Raw genomic sequence first — 22,518 nt, 5'->3', positions numbered from 1 at the left:
TGGACTTTTTCATTAGGTGGGGTGCGGAAAAGCTGGAGCTCCAAATCCAAACGATTACGACATCGAGTAAACTTCTTTACGGCAAGAGACAACCATGGCGACGCTAGTTTTTATCAGTGAAAGCACGGTCTGACACTGCCACCTAGCGTGCATGCTAGGATAGGCGACCAAAAGTTTTTCAGTAAAAGCTTTCTGAGAGGATGAATAATTACTTTTCTTTGGCATGGATCCATTTGAAGACAGTATCGGGTGAGTTCGTTTAGTCTTTGAATCTGTCATTATGCTGAGAAATAGTTAAACCATTTTATTGATAGGTTCTGAGTTTCTGTGCACACGCGCGAAAACACGCTGGTATAATAAAACAATGACGGTAATACATATATAGTCCGCTTCGTTCCGTTGCTACCATAACATAACAGACTATCTTATGTCTACAGCTGCAGTTCTCGCTGCAATTTCAAACATTGAATATTCACAAAAGACGCAATTTATGCTGTACTTTGCCAATGTCTAAATAAATAATACGCTACGGTAAAGCTTTGAGAGGATGAATCATTACTTTTCTTTGGCATGGATCCATTTGAAGACAATATCGGATGAGTTCGTTCAGTCTTTAAATCTGTCATTATGGTGAGAAATAGCTAAACCATTGTATTGATAGGTTCTAAGTTTCTGTGCACACGCGCGAAAACACGCTGGTATAATGAAACAATGACGGTAGCCTAATACATATATGGCCCGCTTCGTTCCGTTGCTACCATAACATAACGACCTACAGCTGCAGTTTCTCGCTGCAATTACTAATATTGAATATAAACAAAAGACGCATTTTACGCTGTAGTCTGCCAATGTCTAAAATAATACGGTCCATTTGAAGACAACATCGGGTGAGTTCGTTTAGTCTTTAAATCCGTCATTGTGCTGAGAGAAATCGTATTCTCAATTTCATCTCTAAATTGATTGTAAGCTTAGGGTTGTAACTAGGTAGTTGTTCCGTAGGTGACTTAGTCTTAACTCGTCTTAACTATTGCTTGAATGTTCTCATAGACTGCGTTGTTGCTGTTCTTGTTTGTGTTAGCGTTAATCAGTTTAACCAACTGGGTCCAAGTTGAACTATGCGGATGTTTCCTGCACTTGGAACGGTATTTCTCTCTAGGGTTTTCGGCACACTAATTCCTGGTTATGGTTATACATTTTGTTGTACGTCGCTCTGGATAAGAGCGTCTGCCAAATGCCTGTAATGTAATGTAATGTAATGTAATGCAATATTCCGTAGCAACAAGATAAACCCGACATTAGCCCTAAAATATGCCAATACAGCAGTGAAAAGGCTGCTCACTGAATAACGAAATAAACGAGACAATTAAAAACAAAAATTATACCATGTCATTCTACAGTCAATATCTGGGACTAAACATTTAATAAATATACAATCTTACCATCGGTTTTACGCGTAGAGATGTCCCTTTTGCGAATGAGTGGTTATATATTGTCTTGGATAATCCGTTTGTGAAATGTCGGATATTTTCAAAAATAGCTGTGCGTAATACCACACCTGTTGCTTACGGCGTTGTCGTTCTTCTTAGTCCAATTTGGCTTGATTGACAATTCATTTATTCAGTAGGTGAGAGTATAAGCTTTCTAACGATGTATAACATGTCTGATTTGGCTTTTGGAATAGCGTTTTATAGGTCAGCTTAACCGAAAATTTTCTGATCTGCCAATGTCTACATAAATAAACCGGTAGGCTGCTCTGCGGTCAGCACGCGGGTCGCGAGTTGATATTAAGTCCTTTTTTTAGTTTTTTCTCAATGTCGTCTTTATTATTTGAAATGTGCATTTAGTGTCATTATTCTATCTGTCTCTGTGGCGCTCTGAAATGTGCATTCTCTGCTAAACTGAGCAATGGATTGGAATATGTGTCTGACGTAGTGTTGCACGGTATGCCAAAACTTCAGCACTTTCTGGGTACTTAAAAAAAACAAAAAAAAAAACGGTTTCGTATTTGAATTTTCCGACGTTGGGTAGTTCTGCGTCAAATGGAAAAGCCAGGGAAATGTGTTTCCCGCATTACTGATTTAGAGGATGAAAAGCGTAGTTTGTCAGAATCTTCGCTAGATGGCAGTAGCAACTAAGGTTGCCAAGTGAGGTGACCTGCGCTTGTGCATTCTCTTCCCTGATACAGCGCAAGCTTTGACTCAGTTCACTTCAGTAGCAATAGGTGTTCCAATTTGGAAATATTTTATTATAGATAGATGCTGTATTGTTATTACAATATGCTGTTTTAAAATCTATTTAAAGGTGAAAGACCTGTTTTAAAGATTATTTAGTTTACAACTGTTCAATTTCAGAAATATATTTAACATATTTCTCCATTGTTCAGTGTTGTAACACTATAGGCCTATGCATATTCATATGTTGCAGAGGCTTCAACTTAAAGGTTGTTAATGAACCAGGTTGTTCATGAACCATGAATTTGAAAATGAGGTCAGCCCTTGTGGACATTACGTTCCTGACCTATTAAGGTAATTTCAGTATCGTTAGGTACCGAGTCCTTTATCAGTATCGTGATACTAAACCTGGTATCGGTATCAAAGTCAAATTTTTGGTATCGTGACAACACTAGTGTGGCGCTTTTTTTAGTTGCGGCAGGGAAGCGCTGCAGCTGTACATACACGCTCGGCCATCTAAGTGTTACGACATGCCATCTAAATGTTACGACATAGTCAAGGCCTTGACGGGAAGCTGTCAGGACACATCCATGGCGACGCAACTAAGTCATCAGCCAGCGTCTCTTAGCACAAAATTGGCCACAAGTCATCTATTATTTATACGATCATCACAATATTCAGTACATATGTTGGGTGAAGGCGTATGACCATGAGGACACAGCCGTTTTAAAATTGCTCCATAGGGGGCGCGATGCTGCCAATGCTTGGACCCCTTCCAACGCCGCTTGCGGCTTTAATTATTTACTGAATTCGCCCACTTCGCGAATATTACCGTGTATTCAAGGTTAAGGATGTTACTATAAGTTACAACGATCACTCTCAACGGTGTTATGTTGGAACGATATTTACATCTCTCCCAAAACTATTATTCACTAAATATGTGGCTGTTTTAAAGACGAACTAACGTAATGTTTATATTTGTCCTGTTTTGCAACACTACTTTCTTGCTTTAACATTATGTTTTGGGTCATTTTCAAGCCGCAAAGTGAAGATACGTCAAATGAGTTTTGATGCATTTGGTTGGATCCTAGCAGATAAGATGTTTCTGTACACTTCAGAATTGAATTCTGCAGCAGTCACATCGTCAATGAAAACAAGTGAGCCAGGTTCAGATGTACACTCCCTCCAGCGTGTTTCACAGCTTTCTGATCGTGAGCGGTTCCTTTCTTTCTCCACCCGTTCCTCTTCCATCACTTTGGTACGGGTTAATGCTCATCTCTTCCTGATGAGCATTTAACCTATCCCAGCGTGCGTTTTGCGCGAGATAGGAATACAGGTCCCCAATCTATCGCAGCCTATGGGCACACATAGACATGCATATTAACGAGAGAGGCACACTCACCATTCACTCATATACTCATTCAATCATATATAACCCAGACATTTAAATATACCCAGGTTATTTTAAAATGTGTTTTAAAAAATAGAAAAAAGTTAGAATTTAATGCCACTCTTGAAAACCTTTTGCAAAATAAAATTTGGACAAACTAACATAGTAGCTATCGTTATTTAGCAAGAACGTTGTGCAGCCAAGGCATGAAATTAATCAATTTTGTTGATCATATGTAAAATTTGCCTTTCCACGTTATTTAGCCTACACTACGGGACAGAGATAAGGATACGCGCAACACATACATTACTTCTTCTTGAGGCGTTGTCACGTAGGACTGAAAGTATCACGCGGTTTGGCATTTCTCCACTAAATTGTGTACAATTGTTACTAACTTCACGCTGATCTACGAGTTGCGCGACCGACCGAATTCAGCATGTCAGTAAGCTTAGCTACACGCTTTAGCCAATAGGATTCAGAGAAGTTGCCAACTCCCTTCAGTCGTGGACATTATGGCTTCCTAGCTCTGAGGTTTTCGAACCGGTTAAACTTCTCTTCGATAAATTATATGCATGCGTAGGGAGACTGAAGATGTCAGTATTCCTTATCATTAAGAATTTGCACTTAACCAGGCCGTCTTTTCGGGCCGTTCGACCTCTTCTGGGTAGTTTTTATCACACCGAAAAAGGGGTTTATGGGTACAAACCAAGGGGGGCCGATACAAACGTGAACTTGAAGAGTGAGCACATCTCTTCTCTTAATCAAGGTCAGTGGGTTTCTTTGTGTACATACATCATAAACTGGTTGCAATTTATACTGTTATCTCTTATATTGACAAGTGGGCTGTGTTTTTATTACCTGCTAGCCGCTCTAGGTTGTTGTGGTGCTGCCTGAGCTAGCCGTAGACATTTTGATTGACATGCTATTTGTTAAAAGTAGCCTATCGTGTGAGTTAGCTTACGCAGATATTCTATATCGGAACATTTGTTTTACAACTCGAAAAGCTAGAAATGTTGATATTTAATTCGAAAAATTGCGTGTAGTATTGAGTAGAAGGTTATATTGAAATACTGTCAACGCTTTTTTTGTTGTCGGTGACTGTATTTCACAGTTTTCATTCTGACCAAAGTCTTTGTTTATGTGATACGAAGTAGCCTGAAACTTTAAATGCGATTGTCCTTTTTGTTTATGTACTTATATTAACTGTCTCCGCAGATCATGGCCTGGCACGACTGGTGGAAGCATATAGAGCACATGGACACAAAGCTGCTAAAATTAACCCTTTATTTCCCGAGAAAGCAGTTATGGATGCCGTACCTGAAATCAGCATTTTAAATGGAACCTTGCAAGGCCCTTTCAACACAGGCGGTATGTACAAAGGAATTCAGCAGTTTCAAGAATATACTTTTAATTTGGGTGTTGATTATCCCATGCATACTGTCAGGTGAATAATTCACGTGTAGCTAATTACTGCATCATAAACTTTGCCCTGCGTGTGACAAGGAGCAAGGGAGCAGTTTTGAGCACCTGGACTGTTTTTTTTTCTTTTTTGTTCATTCAAAAATACATATAAAAATAAATGAAAATATAAACGAAAAATGTATCCAGCAAGCGCAAGTTCTTCGTGTTGCACGCTACACCGATTCCTAATGACTCATTTCTTGGCTGCTTTTCCAAAGGGCTGAATCACTTTGGCAAGGCGGAGGCATCTCTCGAGGAAGTATTGGAGTACCTGAATCACACATACTGCGGGCATGTCTCTGTGGAGATTATGCAGCTCCAGAGCCTGGAAGAACGGGAGTGGTTTGCAGACCGCTTCGAAGAGCTGAAGAAGGAGGCCTTCTCGCCGGAGGAGAGGAGGCAGCTCGCTCGGCTCATGCTGGAATCTCAGGTATGATGATAGAATCGCAGGTGCTTCAGTGCTTGCCCTCTGCTAGAACGCAGGCGTGGATGTCCTCCCACGGCCTTCATTTTCACTCTACGCCATTGCATATGTCCTTTTCTCCTCTTCATTCAGTGGTTATTTTGCAGCATTTTTATTATTTATATATATATATATATATATATATATATATATAATTTTGTAATTTGTGTTATTGTTATTTTGTTTTTAAAACGTTAAGCCCGATTTCCAGGAGCATATAAGGTTTTCCTGCTTTGATAATGTGGGACCTACCCTAGCACCACTTTTTTTCCTCATTGAATTCTCAGGAATTTGACCACTTCTTGGCCACCAAGTTCGCCACCGTGAAGCGATACGGGGGCGAGGGAGCAGAGAGCATGATGGGGTTTTTCTACGAGCTGTTCCGGCTGGCGGCGTACAGCGGGGTGACCGACGTGATCGTGGGAATGCCCCACCGCGGGAGGCTCAACCTGCTGACGGGGCTCCTGCAGTTCCCACCTGAGGTCAGCCACCTGGACACGCCCGGGTTCTGCCACTGGACATCATGCGTACCTGTAAATGCATGCAGTGCATGTGTACACCTTGGTTATATTACAATGTACACATCATAGTAAACCCATGCAGTGTGTGAATACACCTTGGTTATATTACAATGTACACATCAGAGTAAACCCATGCAGTGTGTGAATACACCTTGGTTATATTACATTGTACACTTCATAGTAAACCCATGCAGTGTAAATACACCTGCATTATGTTACTATATGTACTTGTCTTGTAAAAAAAAAAAAAAAAAAAAAAAACCGCCTCCAGTGGGGGGGGGGGAAAGGAACCTAGCTATAGAGGAGGAGCCCACCCTCCTCTGGCCAGCCTGGTGTCAGTAGTTAAAGATAAGCTAAATGACACTCGGGAGGTAATGGAGAGTTTGTTGGAGCAAATAATTATGGTGGATGGGTGGCTTATAGCCTGAGGCATTAAACTAGCTGGTGAAATGTGCAGTCCAAGCTAAGATGTAGATGTTTATATGTGAATCAGAAGATCAAAGCGATTCATCCAGGCCTCCGGGTTGCCTCGTGGCATGGGTCTGAAACGGGGGAGATCAGGACTGGAGCGCTCTGTGAACTCGGAGTGAAGGAAAGGGCGGAGGGCCTGGGGGGAAGAGACCAGAGATGGTGACATTGTTGGTTTTATGGAAGGATACAAATGTGAATTATTACACAGTACTCGCTCTTACACTATGCATAGCTGATTTGCATTGGATGATGTTCAAGGTTATATTTGAGTGTTTTGTCATGACTTGGCAAAACTTTCCAAAAAATATTTCAGCAGCACCCTGTCTAGCACAGCTGTGGAGCAGCTATGGAAACCAGGCTCAGGCATGTGTGCTATATTGGACTGTGCCAAATCCCTTTTTACCTTTCCACCATCAGAAACCACTTCCCTAGTGCAAAACCGCAGCGCTTTTCAAGTATTTCAGCAAACTCCCGTTTATTTAAGGAAGGGGGTTTGGGCACAGTTAGGCTTTTCACTGAAGGGTTCTCGGGAAACAAATCAGCTGAGCTCTGCTGGTGACGAAGTCGAGGACCCAGCCCCCCCCCCCCCCCCTCATCGCCTGGTGACGTTTCCCTCCTCGTTTTTTCAGCTCATGTTCCGGAAAATGCGCGGCCTCAGCGAGTTTCCCGAGAACTCCCCGTCCACGGGGGACGTCCTCTCCCACCTGACCTCCACCGTGGACCTTGATTTCGGGGCTGGGCACCCCCTCCATGTCACCATGTTGCCCAACCCCTCCCACCTGGAGGCCATCAACCCGGTGACCCAGGGCAAAACCCGCGGCAAACAGCAGGCCAAGCAGGAGGGGGACTACTCCCGCGAGAGCAATGCCCAGCCAGGGGACAAGGTCGTCTGTGTGCAGGTACTGAGGGGGGGCACATTGCATCATGTGATAAGAACGGCCAATTGGGTAACACTGTATGTCAACCGCTGTGGTCAAAAGTTCTTTGGCAAATCAATACGTGTTTATACCAAAAGATGTCTTAATATGTGCGCATGTTTTGTCTTTATAGAGGGCAAAACATTTAAATTGGTTTACATCAGGGCTGCCCAACCATGTTCCTGGAGATCTGCTGTCCTGTAGGCTTTCATTACATTACATTACATTACAGGCATTTAGCAGACGCTCTTATCCAGAGCGACTTACACAACTTTTTACATAGCACTTTACATTGTATCCATTTATACAGCTGGATATATACTGAAGCAATGCAGGTTAAGTACCTTGCTCAAGGGTACAACGGCAGTGTCCTTACTCGGGAATCGAACCTGCAACCTTTCGGTTACAAGCGCAGTTCCTTACCCACTGTGCCACACTCCGTCCCCAAACCTAACACAGCACACCTCATTTAACTTGTTGAGCTGCAAATTACTAGAGTCAGGTTTGCCCGCAGGATGGTAGATCTCCACAAACAAGTTTGTGCAGCCTCGATTTACATTGCCTGGCATGGCATTTATAATGGTATTCAGCAGAGCACTGTGCCAGCTTAAAACATGGGAAGTAATAGCAGGTCTGTACTGTGAAGGCGGCAAGTGAGTGTGGTTGTAATGGGTGCTGAACCCATGCTTTTCTGGTTACAGGTTCATGGGGATGCTTCCTTCTCCGGCCAAGGAATTGTCGCTGAAACATTTACTATTTCACAGCTGCCCCACTACAGGGTGGGTGGAAGCATCCACCTCATTGTCAATAACCAAGTGGGTTATACCACTCCATCTGAGAGAGGGAGGTCGACTTTGTACTGCAGCGATGTCGGTATGAGAATTTTTAAAAACCTTTTTGCTTTGCCATATTTTTATCTCCTATTCTTTTGTAATTCTCCCAGTGGAATCACACTGGCTTTGTTCTAGCATGTTCCATCTCTGCCATAGCCTCAGCATTATTCTCAGTATCACTCTATTTGCGAGAAGCACAGGCTTGCATGGACACCTTCTGACATGTTTTTAGTCAGCCACTGGGTCTTTTCACACTGCAGTCCAGCAGCTGAGCTGCACAGTTACAGCACGGTATACGTGCAAGGCCTACAGAGCTGGTGGGAGACCGTGGATGCCCAGTTCACCAGAGGATCATTCTTGTGCGATGGGGTTGGCCACATCCTATTGATTTGTACTCTCATTTCCTCGGAGACTCCATGGCCAATAATGTAGCCAGTACTAGCATGGTCAGATTTTGATTCCAGTCATTTGGGCTCGTCGTTGTGGTGTGAAATTGCGGTGTCTTAGCCAGATGTGCTACCTGACAACACCACAAACCTGCAGTTTAACATTATTAATATCCTTCGAAAAATTGTTTTTTTAATTGTGTTTTGAATATGATGTTTGTATTGGAATTTTTTCGGCCATTTTAAGCTGATCGTAGCCACCTGCTAGCCAGAGTCTGTCTTTCGAGGGTCTACCAAGATAATTGTGTGAACTTATTGCAAACGTGTGAGGATGACGCACCTGGCCCTGCTGGTCTCTCCGTGGCGCGCAGGTAAGATGGTGGACTGCGCCGTGATCCACGTGAACGGCGACGACGCCGAGGACGTGCTGCGGGCGACCCGGCTGGCGGTGGAGTACCAGCGGCGGTTCCGGAGGGACGTGATCGTGGACCTGCTCTGCTACCGGCAGTGGGGCCACAACGAGCTGGACGAGCCCTTCTTCACCAACCCGGCCATGTACAAGATCATACGGTGAGCGTCTGCTCGCGCCCACCCCGAGAGGGCCTGTCACTCGGATTCAGTTACTGTTACACTGTCGTGTCTGTACTTTTACTGCGGTTCTTCTTTAAGGCATTTCCGTAGAGCAGGTGCCTGGGAATAGTCTCGTTTTATTATGAGATTCCCTTTGTTTCCTTTCCAAATTAGAATACCCAGTCATGTTATTTTTTTTTAGTAATTAAGAAAATTAAAATGGCTGCTATTCAGTTAAAATGATTTTTTACGGTGTTGTGTGTCTGAAAAATACTTTCATTGCAAATGCTGAAAGTGGACAAGTCATCAGCCCATTCACTGCCCCAATTAATTACTGGTCTGCTCCAGACACAGCTGGGTAAATGTTGACTTATGCCTTTAACTGTATAGATTTACAAAATGAAGAAGAAAACAGTGTAATGCAATAATGAACAGTTCTCCAGTCTCTCCCTAGCAATGTACAGGCATCGTGGTTGACCAGTTATGACACTGGAGGGGTGCTGCAGTCTGAAGCTGTTCAGGCCCGGCCCTAATTGGTAAATTGAAGTAATTGTTTGTGGAGGACGCCGTCTAGCTCGTGCTCCAGCTGTAAATGGGCTCCTAAATGATCCGCGGGCCCCGGGGGCCTCCGAGGGCTGGAATCTCCCGTCCCCTAAATGGATACGCAATCAATGCTAATGAGATAGGAGTGCAGCCAAATACGTGGTGGCCATTTCAGAGTGTAATTATTTTACTGGGTTCTGCGCCCGCTAAATAGGTTCCATGGGCAAGAATCGTCGTCTAAATTGGGTCTGTTGATATGAGTCGTAGCACATTATCATTCTATAAACCCTTCTCTTTCTGTGGGTATTCGAGATACGACGATATATTTATTGCCGCGTTATTTTTCTAGTGCCGTTTCGCTTCGATTGAGTGACTGTCGACGTTTCTTTTCATGTTTATGCTGGTTTAATGTTATCTTTTGCAGAACGTTAATAGTCACTCTAGAAAAGAGTGCCTTAAACTCTAAGTGGTCAAGTGTCAAATGATCAAGTGTCAAAATGTTATATTTATAACATTTAAATGGTAAATGGACTGCATTTATGTAGCGCTTTTATCCAAAGCGCTTTACAATTCATGCCTCTCATTCACCCGTTCACACACACACACTCACAAACCAACGGTGAAAGGCTGCCATGCAAGGTACCAATCAGCTCATTGGGAGCAATTAGGGGTTAGGTGTCTTGCTCAGGGACACGTTGACACACCCAGGGCGGGGGATCGAACCAGCAACCCTCCGACTGTCAGACAACCTCTCTTACCTCCTGAGCTATGTTGCCCTAAGCTATATATTTGTACTATATATACAATTATACTACTGTGAGTTAAGTTAAATATCCTCCCCCACCCCCCCCCCCCCCCCCCACCCCCCACCTCAGCTCCAGGAAGAGCATCCCGGACACCTACGCTGACCTGCTGATTTCGGAGGGGCTGATGACGGAAGCGGAGCGGTCCGAGATCAAGACCTCCCACTACGGCATGCTGAACGACCGGCTGGCCAACATGACCCTGTACAGCCCGCCCCCCACCAACCTGCAGGGCACCTGGGGCAACCTGGCGGAGCCTCAGGCCCGCATCACCACCTGGGACACGGGCGCGCCCGCCCAGCTGCTGCAGTTCGTGGGCGCCAGGTCCGTGGACATCCCCAAAGAGATCCAGCTGCACGGTCACCTGGAGAAGACGCACGTGCAGGTACGGCCCGGGCCTCGTTTCCGCGAGCCTGTCGCGGCCCCGCTGGGTCTGTCAGTATCTAACGGGCTCAGGTAATGTACACACATGCCTGATTCTTTCCATATTCTTTATGGGCGATTCTTTGGTTCTCCAATTGCTTTCCTCAGTCGGTAACATGCTTTAACTTGACTTTTCTTAAGTGGCATGGCTTGCCGTGCCCTCGCACTGGAACACCAGCTGTTCACCCTACCTGCATCCATGTGCTTAGTCGGTGTGGGTTCCTCTAAAAAAATTGCGCAGTCCTATAGATGGACTGCGTAGCAGTCGCAGTGAGCACAGGCTGACGTCATCGTGTTGCTATCACAGGCCCGGCTCCAGAAGCTGGAGGAGGGAACCAAGCTGGACTGGTCCACTGCCGAGGCCATGGCCTTCGGCTCACTGCTGTGCCAAGGTGAGACGCCCGCCAGCGTTCCTTCATGTTTACGTCGTATTCATTCAGCAGACTCTGTTATCAAGATCCACAGAACAAAGCATAAAACCGGTTTCCACATGTATCAGTGATTACAGTGAACGGTTAACACATTCATAGTCAGAAACTAAGGTGCTAAAATCAACTATACTATAGTATAATCTACCAAGTATACTCTGCTGTACTGTACTGTACATAATCTAACTATAGTAGAGCATAATCTAACGACAATTAGGATGTACTCAATGTGGCTGTTGACTGTAAGCTCTGTATGACATCAATACATTGAATTGGTGAAAAAATAAAACATGCATCACTGTCACAGGGAGATACTGTAAATGTTTTATGCCAGTCTTGGTTAGATGTTCTCATGCTCCTGTTTTTGGAATGAATCTGTGCGTGTACGTCGTTGCCCCCTCCGTAGGGTTTAATATTCGCATCAGCGGGCAGGACGTAGGGCGTGGCACCTTCAGCCAGCGGCACGCCATGGTGGTGTGCCAGGGTACCAACGATATCTACATCCCCCTGAATCACATCGTCCCAGAACAGAAGGGCTTCATGGAGGTGACGCCTTCCCTGTGCATGTCCCAACCCTAAAAACCCTCTCCGAACCTACTCTTCCTTTTCTGTTCTATTCCCCTTCACATCTACCACCACTCCCTACTGTCTTCTATTGGCCACCTTTGTCTCTGTTGGCACTTATATTGGCCCTCTTCATTTCTGCAAAGCCTCCTCACTTCTGTTCAACTCATTTCTGTTTGTTCTCTACTGACCACACTGATGTCTACAGACCCCTTACACGTCTTCTATTCTTTTGAGCCTCCTCACCTGTATTTATTTTTGACCTCCTTACTTCTGAAGATTCACTTTACTGACTCTATAACGTGTAAACTACACCTCCACTCGCCCTCTGTGCTTGGGACTGTGGACTTTATCAGTCTAGTTCATAGCTGAGACTTGCTGACTTGAAACTTCAGATGAATGTCACCTAATTAGCTCTTATAATTATACCCAGTGGCACAGCTATGTCAGATTTCAACTGACAGAACTACTGACTTTTGGGACAGGTTTTTGGGAATGTTTGTGGATGGTGTTCTGTTGCCCCTTCAGGTGTGTAACAGTGCCCTGTCCGAGGAGGCCGTGCTTGGGTTCGAGTACGGGATGAGCATTGCCCTGCCCAATCTCTTGCCCATATGGGAGGCGCAGTTTGGGGATTTCTTCAACGGAGCGCAGATAATCTTCGACACTTTCATCTCAGGAGGTAGCTTCGCGGACTGAAGTTGTGCACTCACTCATAAACCGTGTGCATGAACTGCGGTGGGTCTGATCAACTTTACTGTTTGTCAGCATGACTGCGCCACAACAAATTGCTTGTGGGATTTTAATTACGAGAATAGGACAATTTCATGGGTAGGGCTACAGTCGCAGGTTCTGCTATGGAATCAGTTGCATGTGTGGTTTCATATCATGGCACATAAATTGCATATGAAGGCTTGGTGAAATAGCTGCTTGGTAACTGTGAGTGTGTTGGTTAAATCTTGGGCATTTATTAACATCTGAGTGGAATTCACTCTGCTTTTCTCAAATTTTTCTGTAAGATGCTGAATGTTGCTCAGTAATTAATATATATTTTTCGACTGGTTGTGGGGACCCAGTTCATTGCGGGGACACTAAATTGTGGGGACACGCTGCATTGTGGGGACACGCTGCATTGTGGGGACACACTGCATTGTGGGGACACGCTGCATTGTGGGGGCATGCTGCATTGTGGGGACATGCAGCACTGTCACGGATACGGTAAACGTTCCAAACGTTCGCTTTTCCAGGCGAGGCGAAGTGGCTGCTGCAGTCCGGGATCGTCATCCTGCTGCCGCACGGCTATGACGGGGCGGGGCCCGAGCACTCCTCCTGCAGGATGGAACGCTTCCTGCAGGTGAACAGCGTGTTTGTTCTCCGCTGACCGCTTACCCTGCATGCAGGTGCTATACATTTATCATGCGTTATCAGTTCTACATAGTCCCTCATATGGTGCTATCCCTGTAATAATAATAATAATAATAAATATAACAAGATGTACAATATTACAATCATAAATACATATATAAAACCATTGTAACTTTTCATGCAATGGTTTGCAACCGAAAGTGCTTCACAGCAACTTGCAGGTGAGATGATGGTTTCACAGCTCAGATTTGTGAATTGCAAGCATTTATCCTTTATGAACTGGGCCCACAGCAGTCCTTTCTTCTCTGCTCTATCCCTCCTTCCTCTCTCTCTTCTCTTTCTCTCCCTCTCTCTCTCTCAGATGTGTGACAGTAAGGAGGAGGGCGTGGACAGCGACACGGTGAACATGGGGGTGGTGAACCCCACCACGCCGGCGCAGTACTTCCACCTGATTCGCCGCCAGATGATCCGCAACTTCCGCAAGCCGCTCATCGTGGCGTCGCCCAAGACCCTGCTGCGCTTCTCGGTGAGCGGCAGGCTGCGGGGAAAAAACGTCGCATTTTCCCCATGCAGCTTTGCCCATGCGGCTTTCCCCATGCGGCTTTCCCCATGCGGCTTTCCCCATGCAACTTTCCCCACGCGGCTTTCCCCATGCGGCTTTCCCCATGCGGCTTTCCCCATGCGGCTTTCCCCATGCGGCTTTCCCCATGCAGCTTTCCCCATGCGGCTTTGCCCTGCCACGTGGCTTGTGCCATTGCCTTACTTTCTTATTTTTTGCCTACGGTTTTCCACTCATTTTTTAAATGCCCTGTAGCTCCACGGGGAATGCCGAAGGCCAAAAGGGTGGGGAGCATGGCTGCCGTGTAGGCCGTTTCTATTGATCGTTCGCCAATTATGAAAAGAATCATGTAAATACGGCTGTTGGAGTGATCGCATTACTTGTATCTGCGTGTACCCAATCATCGAAATACTGGCGTGAACTGATTGCATGTAAATGTAGCCAGCATATGAATATGAGTGCGGTGTATATATTTTAAGGGCAGTCTGTACAGCATGTTCACTCCCCTCTTCACAGGGCGCTGTGTCCAGTCTGGCCGACATGGCCCCCGGAACATTCTTCAGACCTGTGATCGGCGACTCCTCTGTGACCCCTGCTAGGTATAGCACTTTGAAAGCAGACCGTGTTGGTTGTTTTGCTACCTTGTTTGTTACTTTGCACCAAGGAGGATAAGAGCCTTGGGAGGTCTGTTGTGTTTTGGCCCCTGTGTTTGTACCTTGCTGGCATTGCTGGGTAAGAACGGGTTCTCTATTTTCCAGCCATTTTCTCTATTTTTGAAAACTTTTCACAGTTGTAGTGCGGTGGTGTTTCCCCCCCATCACACCACTGCTTTAAGCGGGTTAATGTCGGCCCCTTTTTGCATTTTAAGTGTCCGGTCGTTCTTTAAACTCCCCTGTACTCCCCGCAGTGTCCAGCGGGTGGTGCTGTGCTCAGGGAAGCACTACTACGCCCTGCTGAAGCAGAGGGAGGCGTCGGGCGCCGCCCAGAACACGGCACTGGTCCGGGTGGAGGAGTTGTGCCCCTTCCCCCTGGAGGCCCTGCAGAAGGAGCTCCACCAGTACGGCAACGCTACAGGTACTTACGTGGGCGGAGTGTGGCACAGTGGGTAAGGAACTGCGCTCGTAACCGAAAGGTCGCAGGTTCGAATCCCGGGTAAGGACACTGCCGTTGTACCCTTGAGCAAGGTACTTAACCTGCGTTGCTTCAGTATATATCCAGCTGTATAAATGGATACAATGTAAAGTGCTATGTAAAAAGTTGTGTAAGTCGCTCTGGATAAGAGCGTCTGCTAAATGCCTATAATGTAATGTAATGTAATGTCCACCCCTGCTCCAAACGCACCGTCTAAACAAGGGCTGCCTAATCATGCTCCTGGAGATGTGCTGTCCTGGAGGTCTTCACTTTTACTAATTAGCAGCTGAGATGAGATCTCTTGCTGTTGAATGATGCGTGCTTTGTTAGGGTTGGATTGAAAACCTACAGGAGAGTATTTTTCTAGGACCAGGATTGGGCTGCCTTGCTATAAACAATACTTACCCTCGTTGCCTCCTGTAACAGTCAGACTCCTTTGCAAACCTCAGAACTGCATGTGAAAAAGTTATGCGATCTCCAAATAGAAAGTTATGATGTGCTGTATCTTACAGCACTCATTTACCCAACAGAATTTGTGCCAACCTTCCATGCTGAACGAGCTTTATTAAAGTTTTATAGTCATACTCTAAATGGCTGCCATTTTTCTGCTAAAACTACCTCTGAACATTGAACCGTCTCGTCGGCTGTTATCTCGCTTTTTTAGCCAAGCAAAACACTCACCCTGCCAGCCCCCCCCCTACTGTCTTATGTAACATCAGGACGACACAGGGCTTGCTGTTCCTGCCACAGGAAATGGAAGGCTGACAAAAAAATCGGCCATTTGCACAGCCTTTGCACAACATTTCTGTGTAGATACCGCATGACTCCTTGTGCATTGTGTGCTCAGATGGACTTGAAATTTTCTGCACGTACCCTTCTCGGTAAAAAAAGAAACTGCCTGTCACTGCATTGAGAATACCATTATTAGTCTCAGCTGTTTTTCTTTCACAAAGCCATGCCATAAGTGACGTGAATGCATGAATTGTACTCCGAAATGGTCGCTCATTATGAAACCGCAATGGAAGCAGTGGGCTATAGTGAAGGATCCCTTCGCAGGTTATCCCGGTGAGAATCTTTGGTGATAAGGGTGCTCTGACTCTCTCTTGCAGAGTTTATTTGGAGTCAGGAAGAGCCCCAAAACATGGGTCCCTGGTCTTATGTGGCACCTCGATTTGAGAAGCAGCTGGCCTGTAAGGTAAGCCATCTACTGTTTAACAAAGAGTTTATTCGGAGGTTCACATTAAATCCTTTCCTTCTTTGGAGTGCATTAGTTCCTCACTGTGAGTCACTGGCTTGCTGAAGACCACGGCAAACAAATCCACGTGCTTCACCTGCGGTGCTCCGAGCATGCAGTGCAACTGGAAAGGCAACATTTCCAGTCCTTTATTTGGGGATTCCCCCCCCCCCCATTTTCTTCTTTTTTTCCCCCAAATCTGTGTCAACATATTCATGTATTTTTGGCTGTGTATAGACTTGTAATTGTGCCCTTTCCGAAACAGCTACGATTGGTCAGCAGGCCGCCTCTCCCCGTCCCGGCGGTGGGCATTGGAACCATTCACCAGCAGCAGCAGGAAGCCATTGTTACCGCCACCTTTGCCTGAGGGACTGTGCCTATAGCAACGGGGGAACTGAAGAACCAGGGGAACTGAATCCGTTTTCGAAATTGAAGCATTTAAAGGGGAAATGTGGTGTGAGGACTTCGGGGGGGGGGGATTGTTTATGATCGGTGATATCAGTTGCAGCCCTTCAAGAACTGGTGGCAGCAATCCTTTTGAGACATTTAGTCAGAAATCTGGAATAGAATTTTGGAGTTAAAACTGACAAGCCTGTGGATGCAGCCAAATGCCTTGGCTTGAAACTTCAGTTGGTAGCTAACCCTTTCTCTGTTTGAATACAAATCCTGGGTGACACGTCTTAAGATGACTATGGTGAGTTGTGTGGAGAATTTCTGAAAGAACTGTAGAACTAATTGACAGTCGGTATCTGTCGGGTAACTGCAGCTAACAGTATTTCAGCTTCTTTAGTTGCATTGTAGAGACAACCAACAACTTACGGCTTAAACTTTCCACTTTATTTCTGTGTATTTTTTCACACTGCATTTCATCAAATAGACAGAAGACAGAAGATTATATCCTGAAACTTTAAAAAGCACAAAGAAATCCAAATGGTGTCTTCCGTGTCCCCTGGTATAGATTGGAGTCTGCAACCTGTGATTTATGATTCTGTAGCAGCGTTAGTCAGACTACCAGCACTTACGTTAAAGATACTCATAGCATTAACATGTAAAAACTTGAAAGATGGTTACGAAGAGGTTAACAGTAAACCTTTTAATATATATTTTTGTAAGCTGTGAGCAGAGATTTTGATCCTTGATCGTACTGTACAAGTATACAAGTTATCTTTTAAGCAGCCTAGATCTTTCAGAGGAAAAGAGATGGTTAGAGTCAAAAACCTCTATTCAACAGTTTACTCCACAATCATTTGAATGATGGACTTATCAAATGTGTTGCATTAAAATTACTTTCATTTCTTTTCTGTTGTAGCAGTTACAATTAAAGGACTATGCGCTGTGAGACTGTTTTAGTGTGAACGTCCCTCTAATGTAAGAAAAGTTTCACAATCGAGTGTTCAGACCAACTACCGACTGTGCAACACTATACGTACAGCTAAAATTAGACCAGTATACTGTTGCATAATAACTGTCCACTGCTTGAAGCTCAGTCTGGCAAGTTTCCATGAATCCCAATGGCATATGGGTTTAATTAGATTTTTTTATTTTATTTATATTTTTGTGTTTTAAATTGGGGGAAAACCAGCAGACCCTGTTGCTCTCCAGGACCAGGGTTGGAGACCACTGGTCAACATACTGTGTTCATTCTCTGGTTAAGTCTTGTGCCTGACAGAAGTTGACCTTATCCTGTTATCCTGTCATACAAAAGAGCAAGTGCAACAATGACAGTACAGATTGCCGATATCATCTCACTGTTTGAGAGAACGGATCCATGAAGAAAGATAATTAAAAATGTTAAATATCAAACTTTCCTTCTTTCATAGTCATTTCACTGTGGAAATACATCTTGCTGTAGTGATTGCTGTGATGAACACCAATGATTTGTTCAGGAAGAAAATGTTCTGAGAAACGGGTACAAATAACTTGTTTATTAATTCATAACAGACCAGACATCACTTTGCAATTAGTAATTTAATTCCACCTTAGAGGTGATAAATGGTTGATTGTGCCCTATTATTAACAAGTGCGAGTCTCTAGATTCCATTCAAGTAACTACAGAGCTAAGACTGCAATCTACGGCCTTCTTCAAGAAGACAAGGACCATCAAATCCATTTTGGGTTTAAAAAGGCACCTTTTGAAACAAGATGCTCTAACGAGTTGGAAAGGTGAGTTTTGTTTAATGGGAATTAGGAATGTTGTCCCAGGCTACCATAGTAACGTGGAATGATGAACGTAGACTTAACGGTGGGAAGGCTTCTATCACTGCTTGAGCACAGGCAGTTCATTGGGCTTGGACAAGGCCTGAGCCATTCCCATGGCGTAGATGTAGACCTTGGAGTCCACGACTATATTCTCCTTCTTCATAAAATCTGCAGTTCGGAAGAGGGGAGGAGAGGCGTCTTTAGGCATTCATATCCTTATCCGCTTTCTGGGCCAGGTCAGGTCAAATGATGCCTCTGGACAAAAACTCTTAAGCTCAGACAATATATGCACAAAGTTTCACAAACCAGTCAAAAAGAAACAGGTGATTCAACCACTTGGTGCATTAGGTAATTCTCATAAAAATCCACAACTCGATGCACTGACAAATACAGTTTATGGTGCTAGAAAGCCCTAGAAAGCTAATACAGGTTCAATTTTTAACTGGCCCCACATGGAGCACACAAACTGCCTTCCCAGTTGGGCGGTCCACAAGCTACTTGGATCATGATTTGGGTTGCGGGTGGTGGAGACTGACTGGCTGAACAAGTCAGGCTTGACACACAGCTTGTAAGCACGGCTAGTTACCTCCTGTTTTTCTCTTCCTCCCACCGAAAGTCATTATTTAGGTTAGCACTCCGATGACATTTACTAACTTGTTACCTCTCGTTGCGTCAGATCAGGTCCGAGAATAAACCCGTATGGCAAGGTTCATTTGAATCCTTCTTGGTATGTCTACACCTCGGAACTTTGAGCTACTCACCCCAGAATAGAGATTAACACACATGATTAAATCATCTCCACTCTAGTGTTTCTTTTGCACCTCTACATCGTGAACCAATGCACTTGTTGTACGTCGCTCTGGATAAGAGCGTCTGCTAAATGCCTGTAATGTAATGTAATCTCAAATTAGGAATGAAAACCCTGATTTCATGATAGGAGCCCCGCGGCAGTAATATCACGAATACGACATAAAGATTTACGTGTGTATAAATGCAGTAAGTTTGACAGACAACTAATTTAACCAATCATTTTGATCGTCACCACGACTTCTCCAATTCTCTGATTTAAAAAAAATTAACTGCCCTAGCATTGCACAAGTGCTGAAACTGCAATCCATCAAATGAAACTTACCATCAATTTTATTTTGGAAATCATTAAGAGGTAGCAGCACAACATCCACAAATTCTGCAAAGTAAAGCAAAGCCAGGATTTAGTACTACAGACCAAAAAACCCATTTGGATATATGAATATGCAATACATATTTGAATATACAGTGTAAACATGAGTGTGTGTGTGTGTGTGTGTATGCGTGAACAAACCCATACCTCCATCCCCTGAAAAAGATGAGAGAATGGTCAGAATGATACGATCCTAGATTTGATACATATCAAACATTCATTATTTTTCTGGGATGGATATTTTTAAAACATTTAAACATTTTAACAGACATTAACTTGCTGAACAGTAAAAGATCTGAGGGCACACTACATTAATTGCGATGTCTGGAATTCAACCCCAAACCCCTCCTCCTGCCCGCACTCTTGTACATAATACCCCCGCGCACCTAACTGCTGCGTGGGATGGATGTTCTGAGGATCGTCGCCGTTAATGTTCACCATGACGATCGCAGTGGTGCAGTTTGACAAGCCAGGGTCCAGACACGTTACTATGGAAGCAAACAGATGTGCACAAGTGTAAAAAAAAAACGAAAAAAAAAAACACACACACAGGCCACAGGCACGTCATCAGGGAATCCCAGGAGATTGTACTGCATTAATAACCACTCACCACCGCTGTGTGTCACCACTGACCTTCATTCAGCCTTATCAAAAACTACAGAGTGTGTACTGCTGAATCAAAAACTACAGAGTGTGTACTGCTGAATCACATTTCAACAGTTGACCGGAAAGTAAACGGTCCTGTCAGTGCAGGGCAAGTACGGAGAGGATAAACGCCTCTGTACCTGGAGCGACTGCAACCACTTCCCCTTGGTACCCGGTCTCCTCCTTCAGCTCTCTCAACGCAGCCGCCGCTGCACTCTCATTTTCATCGATGAGCCCTGAGGGGGTGAAGCACGATTTTAACCAGAGATTCAGTGCGGTATTACTTCACTGCCCCAATGAGCATAAATCACAGGCATGGTGGAACATCATATTAAGAACAATTGTGCAAGTGTTGTTTTTTTTTTTTAATTTTATGAAAGGGACCATGCGTACATGAAGTGACCTCCACCAAAGTCCCCAGAGTTCAGTTATTTGAGTTAATTTTCGGTACACCATATGCTCTCAGGGGCACCGTCAGGGATTTTGGGCCCCATGAAAAGATCCCACACTGGGCCCCACCACCTGAGGCCAACCCTGCACAATTACAGCACAATTTTTGAGGGCCCCTCCCAGTCAGGGGCCAGGGCCCTTGGAAGTGTCCCAACTCGCCCCATCCCATAAGGCCATTTTACTCAGTACAAGTTCAATTCTTGCCCAAACATCTGCATGCTAAAAATGGGCAAATCCAAAGTTCAGACAGCCAGAGAGCCGCCTCACCTGCTGGGAACTCCAGAGTGTAGCACCCCATCGGTGGGCGGAACTGCTTCACCAGGACCACAGAGTCTTTGTGGAGCGTTTTTTTCAGAAGGGCAAATATTCCCACACCTGATGTAAGAGAGTGGGGGTGGGGGGGCGGGGAGTGACATTAATTCCACCCCAGTATATTTCCTCTCCTCTTTATTAATTACTATTTGGTAGAACCAGGTTTCACAGACCGTCACAATTGCTCGTTGCTCTCGTTGTCCTCTTTGCTGTCTCCCAGATTCTAGGCAGATATACAGTTTATTATTCTCTCTATTGTTATCTGAAGTCACTGGACAGAACTGAACTCCTCCGCTTTTCAAAACGATCCCTTGCTGTCTATTTACCGTAGGACGTTCGTTTGGTGCACATACTGGTCTGGTACTGGCAGCAATGAGGTTGAGACGGCAATCATTGGAATCAAATCAACTTTTACACAGAACTTTTAAGACTAGTGTACAAGTAAAACCACAAACTATAAACAAAGAGCTGATTTAGAGTCACCTGACAGAGCCTTTACACCACCAAGCAACGGGGTAATACCACTTTTACTATTTTGACCAGAACACAGTTAGATTGATAGGGTCCAATATGGGATCAAAAATTCTTAGACCATAGCAACTAGGTTGAACTGCTTCCAAAGCCTCTATACATAATACCTTGTGCTTCCAGAGGGATCCACGTATGTTGTCTTTTCCAGTTTGACCCATTTCCCAGCTGCAATAACCTGTTTTGAAAACACTTGTGTAAGTATTCAAGTCTATGACAGTCAACCATTCCCACTTAAATAACTGTAAACTAAGTGACAAGATGATACAAACTGTAGGCCTGTATTACAACGCTTAAAAGAGGAACCACATCGTAATAAATGAGCTGGCTAGCGAAATGTGTGTGAATAAATGTAAAAATGAATTTAACACAGCCTTGTGAACACGAGGCTAGAGTTTAATATTACACCGATGGATTTAATATTACCTCCTCCTTGATTACATGAGGAACAGTCGTTGCTTTTTGTTCTCCAACGTTGCTCATTTTTCCTGGTCCGCACCACTACGTCTGCAAGAACTTATTTAAATACAAAAACTATGATCATCTTTGTTAACATGCATTCGGTCGACAATGACATTCGCGGAATCGAAAGGAACACGTAATTAGCTAGCCGGCCTGCTACATCCATTACCGTACTTAGGTTCATTCCTCGCTAACAACACATAGATTTAATCATTCGTCAGCAATGAATATTCGGAATTCATTTAATCTGTCCTGAAAATGAACTGCATTATATGAACATAGATAGCCAAACGACAAATAACAAATTAATGCAGTTTACTCACTTGACAAACTGGTTGTTTCTAGTCCAGCTTGAAAAAACTTTCTATCACTCTTGTTGATAGACAGCTACGCTAGCTGTATCGCCTGCATGTTCCGTTATACCCGCCCCCTTGTGCACCACAATCACATCTCTCGGCGAAACATTGTCAACCCCCTGACGAATACACTCGTTATTCATCCATTTGGCACCG

General features: G+C 44.5%; 2 protein-coding genes and 1 long non-coding RNA gene across 4 annotated transcripts; 1 reads left to right on the top strand and 2 right to left on the bottom strand.

The window, feature by feature from the left end:
* Nucleotides 1-3,338: 3,338 nt before the first annotated feature.
* Nucleotides 3,339-4,000, bottom strand: LOC118231647. Its single transcript, XR_004766114.1, has 2 exons — nt 3,867-4,000; nt 3,339-3,526 (listed from the first exon to the last, which is right to left on the bottom strand). It is a non-coding gene; the product is annotated as an uncharacterized LOC118231647 (long non-coding RNA).
* Nucleotides 3,999-18,033, top strand: dhtkd1 (dehydrogenase E1 and transketolase domain containing 1). Its single transcript, XM_035425668.1, has 17 exons — nt 3,999-4,327; nt 4,777-4,929; nt 5,241-5,452; nt 5,773-5,967; nt 7,107-7,376; nt 8,096-8,267; nt 8,985-9,183; nt 10,602-10,914; nt 11,260-11,344; nt 11,787-11,926; nt 12,473-12,623; nt 13,189-13,295; nt 13,668-13,832; nt 14,382-14,464; nt 14,773-14,939; nt 16,106-16,191; nt 16,496-18,033. The coding sequence occupies exons 1-17, from the start codon at nt 4,153-4,155 to the stop codon at nt 16,595-16,597; spliced, it is 2,775 nt and encodes a 924-aa protein (XP_035281559.1). The 5' UTR covers nt 3,999-4,152; the 3' UTR covers nt 16,598-18,033.
* A 107-nt stretch (nt 18,034-18,140) lies between these two features.
* Nucleotides 18,141-22,472, bottom strand: nudt5 (nudix (nucleoside diphosphate linked moiety X)-type motif 5). 2 transcript variants are annotated; one of them, XM_035425672.1, is made up of 10 exons: nt 22,335-22,472; nt 21,971-22,060; nt 21,655-21,722; nt 21,190-21,239; nt 20,972-21,079; nt 20,395-20,490; nt 19,996-20,097; nt 19,757-19,765; nt 19,562-19,615; nt 18,141-18,597 (listed from the first exon to the last, which is right to left on the bottom strand). In XM_035425672.1, the coding sequence occupies exons 2-10, from the start codon at nt 22,025-22,027 to the stop codon at nt 18,488-18,490; spliced, it is 654 nt and encodes a 217-aa protein (XP_035281563.1). In that variant the 5' UTR covers nt 22,028-22,060; nt 22,335-22,472; the 3' UTR covers nt 18,141-18,487. The 2 variants fall into 2 exon arrangements, with proteins under 2 accessions (XP_035281563.1, XP_035281562.1); XM_035425671.1 differs by having other exon boundaries at nt 22,330-22,438.
* Between the last annotated feature and the right edge of the window lie 46 nt (nt 22,473-22,518).

This window comes from Anguilla anguilla, chromosome 7 (assembly GCF_013347855.1).
Source record: "Anguilla anguilla isolate fAngAng1 chromosome 7, fAngAng1.pri, whole genome shotgun sequence".
Lineage (NCBI taxonomy): Eukaryota > Metazoa > Chordata > Actinopteri > Anguilliformes > Anguillidae > Anguilla > Anguilla anguilla.
The sequence above is the reverse complement of the archived record's forward strand: the minus strand, read 5'-3'. Positions and strand labels throughout refer to the sequence as shown.